This window comes from Labeo rohita, chromosome 5 (assembly GCF_022985175.1).
Source record: "Labeo rohita strain BAU-BD-2019 chromosome 5, IGBB_LRoh.1.0, whole genome shotgun sequence".
NCBI lineage: Eukaryota > Metazoa > Chordata > Actinopteri > Cypriniformes > Cyprinidae > Labeo > Labeo rohita.
This window is the reverse complement of record NC_066873.1, coordinates 30,822,904-30,833,473: the sequence shown is the minus strand read 5'-3', so window position 1 is coordinate 30,833,473 and position 10,570 is coordinate 30,822,904. Positions and strand designations below refer to the sequence as shown.

Here is a 10,570-nt window from a genome sequence, read left to right as displayed (position 1 = left end):
AAGTTATATTTCATTTTATTACTAGTTTGTGCAAAAATATTAACTTTTGCAAATCTGATCAAAGAAAAATTGTTAATAAAAATACGAAAATAATTTCATAGCTGATATTTGTTTACAAACCCCCCAAAATAGTTTCCCATTTCAAACATTAGTTTTTATTTTAACATTTACTAGTATACTTACATAGATAAGTGTATTACAGTGAGTTGCATTTCATTGTCAACAAGAACTGCTGTTGCACATACAGTTGAGTTCAAAAGTTTACACCCCCCTTGCAGAATCTGCAAAATGTTAATTATTTTACCAAAATAAGAGGGGTTATACAAAATGCATGTTATTTTTTATTTACTACTGACCTGAATAAGATATTTCACATAAAAGACGTTTACATGTAGTCCACAAGAGAATATAATAGCTAACTTTATAAAAATTACAGAAGGTTCAAACACTCACTGATGCTCCACAAAGAAAAACGATGCATTAATGTTTGGGGGTGTAAACTTTTGAACAGAATAAAGATGTGATTCTTACTTTGCCTAAATATCACATTTTTTTCATTTAGTACTGCCCTTCAGAAGCTACAGAAGATTCCTAGAAGACAAAATAAGTTAAATTTACCCTGATCTTCAAATTCAAAAATTTTTCACCCCCTGGTTCTTAATGCATCATGTTTCAATCTGAAGCACCAGTGAGCATTTGAACCTTCTTTAATAGTTCAAATACACAAAAATGCTGATTTTTTTAAAAATCAACTATTACTTTCTCTTGCGGACTATATGTAATCATCTTTCAAGTGAAATATCTTATTCAGGTCAGTACTTTATAAACAATAACATGCATTTTGTATGATCGCTTTTATTTTGGTAAAATAATGAACATTTTGCAGATTCTGCAAGGTGTATGTAAACTTTTAACCTGAACTGTATGACGAGCCATTGATTTGACTTGATAAACTCGTCTACTAAATGAGGGACTAACTTTTAACACACCCTTCTAAAGAGCCTTAAAGTAACCCATTACCACATACCAAGAGAGAACAGTGCACATGACAACAGCAAATCAATCAACACAAGAAGTGCCACCAGACTACACAGGCCTGAGTGATGTTCTAGTTCTCTGTGTCTATCACACGGTCCTGACGTCTTTATGACTCAACTTAAATAAATCACTATTCCCCTCTGAGTGCTAATCCAGTCCCTTATTCTACAAAATGCCTGCCTGTCAAGAGGATGGAGTGCTGCTGCTCCTGAAGGTTCAGTGCTGATACAGAAACCAATTTGCTGCTCAGTGAATTCTGCAAAGCAATTAATTGGCTATTTTGTCCATGGCTGTAAATTCATCTTGGAAATTAATGAGCTTGATAAAAATTAATCGTCATTGGAGATGAACCATGACTGCTTGAATCTGTGTGTGAACCCTTACAAGCCACATGGCCAGTTGTCAGTGCGTAATATCTCAAGAGATGTGTCTATGTCTGAAGGGGGAAAAGATCTGTAACCGCAGTCACAGCTATTTCAACCTTTCAGACTCCAGTGTGGATTTAACCAATGGAGTACACAGCTTTTTTGGGGAACTGCAGTTAATTTTAACAAACATCATTAAGATCAAAGCAGCGATCTCACTCATGGCAATTTAACTGGGGGAGGTCGACAATCTGCTGTATGGTTGTTTGCAAGTAGGCATTTACACTCGATTGCAGTATCCAACTGTATTCATGAGGTGAATTACATGTGCAGCTGTAAGGTGAACTGTCTGCACTCCTACTGGTTGTTGCCAGTGTTGCTACTTTGTTGCATCGCCAATTGTCTCTGTTGCTCACGCTGTTTCAAACCGGCAACTCAAATAAATGACTAAGTTGCTCTGTTTCTACACGTCGCTGTCAGTGTGAACACCCTTTATCACCCACACACAAAGTTAACATGTTAAAACTGACACCAATGTGAGATGCAGAAATCATGCTTCTTATTATACTGTTCAAGATGATACACTAGGCAGATGGTTGGGTTTTTGAAGAGAAATCATGAGTTGATCAACAGGGCTTCCATAAGCCAAATAAGCCCTACAGGAGTGTGCATCTATGATGCAGTTTCTTTGGAATTATATCAAAATTTGCTTGAATAAACATATGTTCTTTGTCTATTGAGAATAGATGGCTGCTGCACATATTTTCCAAATAAAAAAAGTCATAATGAAAATATAATTACTTGATGCTTTCCTGAAAAGAGCTGGGTTTTGACACAAATTTCATGATTCCATTCGATTATGCTTCACAAGCTCGTGATTCAATTCCAATTTTGATTCGGTTCGGTTTAATATCAATTATTTTGGATATAAATCAGGTACAGTGCATGGCAAACTTTCTCAAGGAAAACAAATCTCTCATCTAATGCTTTAAAATATACATAAGAGTCAGTTAGTACTACATTGCAATAATATCAAAGGTTAAAATGAGCTGTACATTACACTCAGTTAAGTTTTTATGATATTAAAGTTATAATACTAACTTTAACTTTAAATTATTACAGATATGACACAATTATATTTCTACTCCAATTCCTTTTGGAGTAGAAGGAATTGGACATATGGTGGCTGTCAAAAAAACTTAACAGATTTATTTAAACACAAATTAAATATTGAAGAACAGCAAAAATTATAATGAATATGTTATATTGTGCATATTTCGAAAAATGCTCCTCTCTAGAGTTTTCTAGCTGACAGAAGTGTTTACGGTCACCAATGTTTTTTACAGAGGTAAATGTGACGTTATGCAACAAATTGTTTACAAGTCGTTATACTGACATCTTTTTGCGGTTGAAACACTGATTGAGTGATTACATGAGACGGGATACAGATTACGGTAAGTTTTACTCTTTCTATTTAACATATCTTTGGATGTTTATTCATGTTTATTTTATGCTATAACTGGTAGAGCGGAGGTGACGATCAGTTCACATGCGATTCGTGTTGCTGCTTCTCTAGAACTGAGGCCCTACAAGGATCTGTCACTCCACATTAAACAGCGCCAAAACAACATTTATTGTTCGAATATTGTAATAAAACTGACCAAATTGTTTCGTAAATATGAGAATTTAATTAAAATCATGAAATCTATATTTTTTACCCAGCCCTACTCCTGAAACACTTTTCTTGATTAAAAATGATAAAATATCATGCCTTTTTGTATTCATTTAATTGAAAACTTTGTAAAACATGCCTTTTGTACTGTTAAAATGCATTAAAAAGCTAAATATGTATTATACAGTTGAGGTCAAAAGTTTACATACACCTTGCAGGATCTGCTAAATGTTAATTATTTTACCAAAATAGTAGGGATCATACAAAATGCATGTTATTTTTTATTTAGTACTGACCTGAATAAGATATTTCACATAAAATATGTTTACATATAGTCCACAAGAGAAAATAATAGTTGAATTTATAAAAATTACCCCACTCAAAAGTTTACATAAACTTGATTCTTAATACTGTGTTGTTACCTGAATGATCCACAGCTTTTTTTTTGTTTAGTGATAGTTGTTCATGAGTCCCTTGTTTGTCCTGAAAAGTTAAACTGCCAGCTGTTCTTCAGAAAAATTCTTCAGGTCCCACAAATTCTTTGGTTTTTCAGTATTTTTGTGTATTTTGTGTACAACTGAGGGACTCATATGCAACTATTACAGAAGGTTCAAACGCTCACTGACGCTCCAGAAGGAAACACAATGCATTAAGAGCCGGGGGGGTGAAAACTTTTTGAATTTGAAGATCAGGGTAAATGTAACTTATGTCTTCTGGGAAACATTAAGTATATATATATATATATATATATATATATATGATATTTAGGCAAAATAAGAAAAATGTACACATCTATATTCTGTTCAAAAGTTTTCACCCGTGGCTCTTATGGATCGTTTTTCCTTCTGAAGCATCAGTAAGTGTTTGAACCTTCTGTAATAGAGCATAAGAGTCCCTCAGTTGTACACAAAATATACAAAAAGCTGAAAAACCAAAGAATTTGTGGGATCTGAAGGATTTTTCACATTGTACCCAGTCATGCATTACATTTATCACTAAACAAAAAAGAAAACACAGCGGTGGATCATTGAGGTAACAACACAGTATTAAGAAATCAAGCGTATGTAAACTTTTGAGTGGGGTCATTTTTATAAATTCAACTATTTTCTCTTGTGGCCTACATGTACGCATCTTTTATGTGAAATACCTTATTCAGGCCAGTACAAAATAAAAAAATAACATGCATTTTGTATAATCGCTCTTATTATCTTATTTTGCAGATTCTGCAAGGTGTATGTAAACTTTTAAGCTTTTTTCAAATATATATACTATTTTTATATATATATATATATATATATATATATATATATATATATAAATGGGTTGCAAACAGCATTTCATCTTGACCTCACAAGGATAATTGAAATTATGTGCGAAACATAGGTGAGTTTAAAGATTAAAAAAAGACAGAAGGACAAACTTTTCTTATATTTAGACTGAGCTTAACCACCAAGCCAACTGTTGCCTCTAATGAAAGGTGTCTAGCTACAGCGAGGGCTGCGTTTACTAATGTTTGCCTGTTAAAAGGTGCATGCAGGCGTCATGGGCAGATTTTACAGTTCTATATAGGTTTTATGATCTCCCTGGTATTTAGTTTTACAGACCACTGCAACACCAGCTGTGAGTTACAGACACGGTTAGTGAAATGAAAGACGGGAGGCAGAGACACGTCAACCAGAAGCACTCTTTACTGGTTTTGTTTCTGATGGTGTTGGTGTAGATGGAGGTACGGGAGTAGATGGTTTAGACTCGGTCAGGATCACTGGCTGGAAGGTTCGGCGTGTGATGGTTTTAACCACCTTGGTCACCTACAGTGAAAGTATGTTAGTTCAGGAGGCACGAGTTAGAAAAGCATACAGCGATACGGAAATGGAAATGTCGAGTCTTGTAACAGAAATGAAAAGGAATCAGTTAAATGAAAGCCTGTTTAAAAAGTAGGACTTTTCCCATGAAGCCTCGTTAATAGTCCAGAACTGTCCAAAACACAAACTGGGCTAGAGAATTAATTTTTGATATGAATTATCTGGCTAAACAAGAAAACAAGAATGCCTTCGAGACAAAATATTATTTTTATTGTCTCATTTTGCCCATCACAAAAGAGTAATTCCAGCATTTAATAGAAAAATCCTCTAGCAGGAGGAAGCTGGACAGTTTTCAAGAGCTGAAAACACAGAAGCAGAGAAAGAAACTGAAGATATTTCATCTACACATAAGCTGTTTAACTTTCAACTAAAGGACTGCTCAAAAATTAATTTATTTATAATATTTATTTGGCTACTACTTTTATTAGACACAATTTTAAGTTACCTTTGATCATTACATTAGTACACAAGTCAGTGTGTGATGTTTCTAGTCTCTAGTATCTTGAGTAGTTACCAATTTAAATCATTATAGACTACTAGTCAAAAGATTTTTAATGTTTGTTAAAGCATAAATTACATTTTAAAATACATTTAAATAGAAAACAGTTATTTAAAATAGTAAAAAATATATAAAAGTTTTACTGGTTTTGCTATAGTTTGGATCAAATCAATGCAGGCTTGGGTGAGCAGAAGAGAATTCTTTAGAAAAATCTTACCGTTCAAAAACTTTTGACTGGCAGTGCATGTTGCGAACTAACCATTTACGCAAAATTTCATTATTCTAAAACAAACTTTTATACCAACGGATGTGTGCTGAAAATAAAGCCTGCAAAATGATGCCTTCATAAGCAGCATACTGCATATCTACAGTATAGGCACATCTGTATTCAGTGTTTGAACATCCTATGCTTTCATCTAATCGGTTTTTGTTCTGCATGCACAGGATTATGGGATGCAACTTTACTGCCTACAACATCCAACAATCCTGTGCATGCAGTTCAAAGGTTAATGGCTTCTGATGAAGTGACTGAATGAAGTAAATTAATTAATCAATATCCATTTAATATTTTTCATTAATTCCATTTCTATCAATAAATAAACATGGTAGTCGTAATATTACCATGGTTATCTCTACAGCTCACATGAATTTGATAAAGATCATTAGATAAAATGTTACAGTACCCATTTCTTTAGGAAGTACACTGATGCTGACTGTGAATGTAAAGGTACTTCCTTTGGTTTCAAATACATCCAGAGAGTAACAGAATGCATATACAGTAGGCAACATTTTTAAGTAGATTAAAACCTTCCATCAAAGTTGTCCTAAAATCAAAACAATACCCATTCTTGTCTTAGGACAACTTTGATTAACTTTTTTGATCCACTTCAAATGTTGACTACTGTATTTTATCCTACACATTCAGAGCTCTCCAGCCGGAGCTGAACTTACATGACTATAAGCTTGTCTCCACAACCCCAATATCAGCCCAAACACACTAACATGTGACAGAAGGACCCACACATGTGCGCACACATGCACCTCAAAGTCTGTGATGTTATTCCTCAGTGTTTCATAGATTTGGCAGTGTGTGAGTGGTCTAATGGTGAGAAACAGTGCAGCAGTATACTTTACCCTTCACTTCCTTCCCTTGTGTATCAACTGTCAGTTGCTTTACACAGTAGAACAGAGCTGTTCTATGTGCGGAATTGGTTAAAGCTTGTGCATGCACTCAGCCGTTTTTGTGTGTGCACTGATGTGTTGTACACTTTACACAAATCTTTTTCTCATAAGTTTACATCCCCTTTGCAGAATGTAAGATGTTTTAATAAATACGAGAGATCATACATTGTTTTTTTAAATTCCCTAATACACAGCATTACATATATTTAAAGTCAGAATAAAATAGAAGTAGTATCATCTTTTCTTCCATATTGTGACATATATTGCTGAAACTAATTATCAGAATTATATAGGGACTTGATTTTATTCATCAGTTATTGCTTAGATGGAGGTAGATTTAAATGCAAACCTGCAGGAATTTGTAAGAAAGTTATGGGATTTCAGCAGGCTAAATGATTGGAGAAATCTGTCATACATAACCAGAGAAAAAGTCAAAAAGTGTAAATTAAACTTTATTTGGAGTACTACTTGAGCACAATGCACATTTCCTAATATTAAGCCTAAAATATGTTTAAATGTCACTATTGATGAGGATCGTATGATCTTTAAATAACATCAGTCTTTAAACCCACAGTATTTAAAGTGTATCTAAAGTTTACTTGCAATAGTTCCACTTTAGCGCAATCAGATATACTTAAGCACATATATTTAGTTGGACTTCAGCGCTTCTTCCAAACAATTGAAGTGCATTAAGTACAAAATTAGTTGTTCCAATTTAGCAGACTTTAAAGTTTTGTATACTAAAGGTATGATTGCAGGGTATTTTTATTAAGTACATAATATGTAAATGTATTTGTAGTATACTTACTGTAGCACGAAATGATTTTAAATACATTTTAGTATATTTATTCTTAATTATTTCACTAGGGCAGTGGTTCTCAACTCCAGTCCTCGGGGCCCACTACTCTGCACATTTTGTATGTTTCTGAATCTGACACACTCAGTTCAGGTCATGGATCTTTCTCTCCTAATGAGCTGATGATCTGAATCAGGTGTGTTATATGAGGGAGACATACAAAATGTGCAGAGCAGTGAGCCTCAAAGACTGGAGTTGAGAACAACTGCACTAGGGCATTTACAACAAAATCAATAAGATACGTTTAAAAAATTGCAATAAATTTCCATTTCATGCTAGCTTTAAGTGTCATTACAAAAGACAAATTAATGACTAAACTGATAACTCTTGTTCAAAAATTTACATACTTTTGGTTTCTAATATTATTATTAAGACTTTCCTAGTGGCAAACTGGATATTGGGGTCATGAACTGCCTTTTTTTTTAGTTTGTACCATTCTCTGAGGTCAACATCAAAATTATTACATCAAAAAGGTAATAATTTAGAAGTAGTAGGTTATTTTCTGTCCTGTTTTGACTCCCCTCATCAGAACGCTCTGTTTGAATAGATGTGAAGTTTGAATAGACTTGGAAGTAAAAGCCCACTGCTATGATTGACTTACAGTTGTATATGTTTGACAGCCTACCTCAGGGGTGTCAAACTCCGGTCCTGGAGGGCTGCAGCCCTGCAGAGTTTAGAAGCAACCCTAATAAAACACACCTGATCCAACTAATCAAGTCCTTCAGGCTTAATTGAAAACTGCATAGTATGTGTGTTGGAGCAAGGTTGGAACAAAACTCTGAGTTTGACACCTGGCCTGGGATTTAGGTCAAAAACACATAAATACCAAGTACGATCCGTAATAACAGACAAAGCAATAGTAATCATGTAATAAAACCAGTTACTTAGACTTGTGTGGTGTGACATTACTTTCAGATTCAATATTGTCGGGAGAGCATTGTCTTTTATTTTCAATCTTTGTAAAAATCCTGTATCGAATTGTGCCTTTTTTAAAAAACAAATCCATGGTAAAATGAAGTGAACGAAGGACCAATTTCTTACTGATGCGGGCTGAAATGTCATTAAAGTTCATCCACTCCATCCTAACGTTAGGATCAGAAGGAAGGCAATGCAAAGACTGTTTTTCCTAAACTTGGCACTGCAACTTGGCAGCGTCTTCTTGTATTTGTAGCCATCTTTATCGTTTGGTTTCTGCATAGAACTGTGTTTGCCTCTCTCATTATTTACACCAACGGTTCTCAATTCCAGTCCTGGGGGACCCCTGCTCTGCACATTTTTACATGTCTCCCTTGTTTAACACACCTGATTGAGATCATCAGCCTGTTAGTTCAGTTCATGGATCTCTCTCCTAATAAGCTGATGATCTCAATCAGGTGTGTTAAATAAGGGAGACATGCAAAATGTGCAGAGCAGGGGTCCCCCAGGACTGGAATTGAGAACCACTGATTTACACTACATGTGTAAATCGATGGGCGGAGCTAAACAAGCAGTGATGTAGATGCAGGTGTTAATTTTCTTCTGCGGAGGTGGTGTACAGCCACACTATTACATCATAAAGTGGCACATTCCACAACCGTTTTGTCGTTGTCAGATGTCATTGGCAGAATGGCTTCAGCATTAGCTATTTCTAGACTAACGAGAAAGCTTTGAGTTCTGAAAATGACAGGATATTTTTATAGTACAATGACCTCTTACATTTCGAAATATCATCATTTAGATTTCTCAGTTCATGACCCCTTTAGTTTTAAGACAAATTCAAAAATGCAATCTGAATGCAGTGTTTATATATACCTTCAGCTCTGCAATCAAATAACGTTTCTGTTTCGAACCACATGTACTCCAAACAAAAGTTGTGCATACACACAAAGCAACATTTAGTTTCAATGTTTCCACAGCAACGAGAAGCTGTCAGCACTCCTGTCTGAAATAAAATAATACCACAGTCTGTAATTGGGATGTTTACATTTTAACATACTGCACCTAACAATATGGCAAAACAGCTGCCTGCTCATGTTACTAACTTTGTTCCTTCACTTTGGCGTAACCATAGTTTCATCAGGGCAGTATTTTTTTGTATGATCCCTCCTTTTTTTTTTTTTTTTTTTAAGGGGTGTGTAAACTCACGAGCAGGACTGTAGCAGTAAAGGGCGTTAAAAGGTGACCGCTCTGCCAAATGAAGCTTTATGCAGTGATTTCACACCAGCGCTGTGATGCTGTGCATTGTTGAGCTTCAATGGGCACAAATAATGGTGACTGACAAGAGGCGTGTGTGAGAAAGCGTATGTGAGGGAGAGATTTTTAACTCACCTTCATATTAGTCACATTGTCCTTTTATAAACAACAAAACAAAGCAAAGGCAAATCAAGAATGTGTGGCTTACAAAACTAAAACAGAAACAAATGGATCTGAACAGAGTTATGACTATTGCTGAGAACATTTCTCTTTAGAATATTAGTAGCAACATTTTTATATCTTGACAGCCTTCAACTTTCTAGCCTAGCCATTATATCATAATGTATTTTTGCAAACTCTCTCAGGTTCAAAACAGCTGAGCTGTGTTACTGGTAAAGAAGCACTAGTTTGTTATGTTAATCCCTCTATCTGCTCACTAAAGAGCTGATAGGGTGAAATTAAACACCAGCTTGTTCTAGAACCCTCTGACGACTGTAAACCACATCAAAACACCTACAACTAATATGGACAAAACCTTTATACCAGTGTTGTTATTAAAATATATATACATTAGGTTAAAATTTAAATAGACAAAAACTGAAATTAGACATGTTGTCTTGTCAGCTAACTGAAATATAATATGTTTGAGGTTGAAGTAAGAAAAAAAAAAAACTATAACTAAACCTGAAATAAAAATAGAAAAAAAAAATACATAATATATACACTACCAGTCAAAAGTTTTTGAACAGTAAGATTTTTAATGTTTTTTTTTCTTTTTTTAAGTCTGCTCACCAAGACTGCATTTATTTGATCCAGCAAAATCAGTAAAATTTTTAAATATTTTTACTATTTAAAAATACTCTTTTCTATTTGAATAAATTTAAAATGTAATTAATTCCTGTAATCAAGCTAAATTTTTAGCAT

At 34.4% G+C, this 10,570-nt stretch overlaps 1 protein-coding gene across 13 annotated transcripts in view; it reads right to left on the bottom strand.

Moving 5' to 3' along the window:
- arvcfb (ARVCF delta catenin family member b) overlaps positions 1-10,570 on the bottom strand; it is a 273,519-nt gene that overhangs the window by 85,595 nt on the left and 177,354 nt on the right. For 11 of the 13 annotated variants that reach the window (XM_051108695.1, XM_051108689.1, XM_051108697.1 and 8 more), the window contains one exon: positions 9,782-9,802. The exons of the other annotated variants lie outside the window; for them this stretch is intronic. In XM_051108695.1, coding sequence (XP_050964652.1) covers positions 9,782-9,802 — 21 coding nt within the window. The remainder of the gene's footprint in view (positions 1-9,781; positions 9,803-10,570) is intronic. 13 annotated transcript variants of the gene reach the window in all.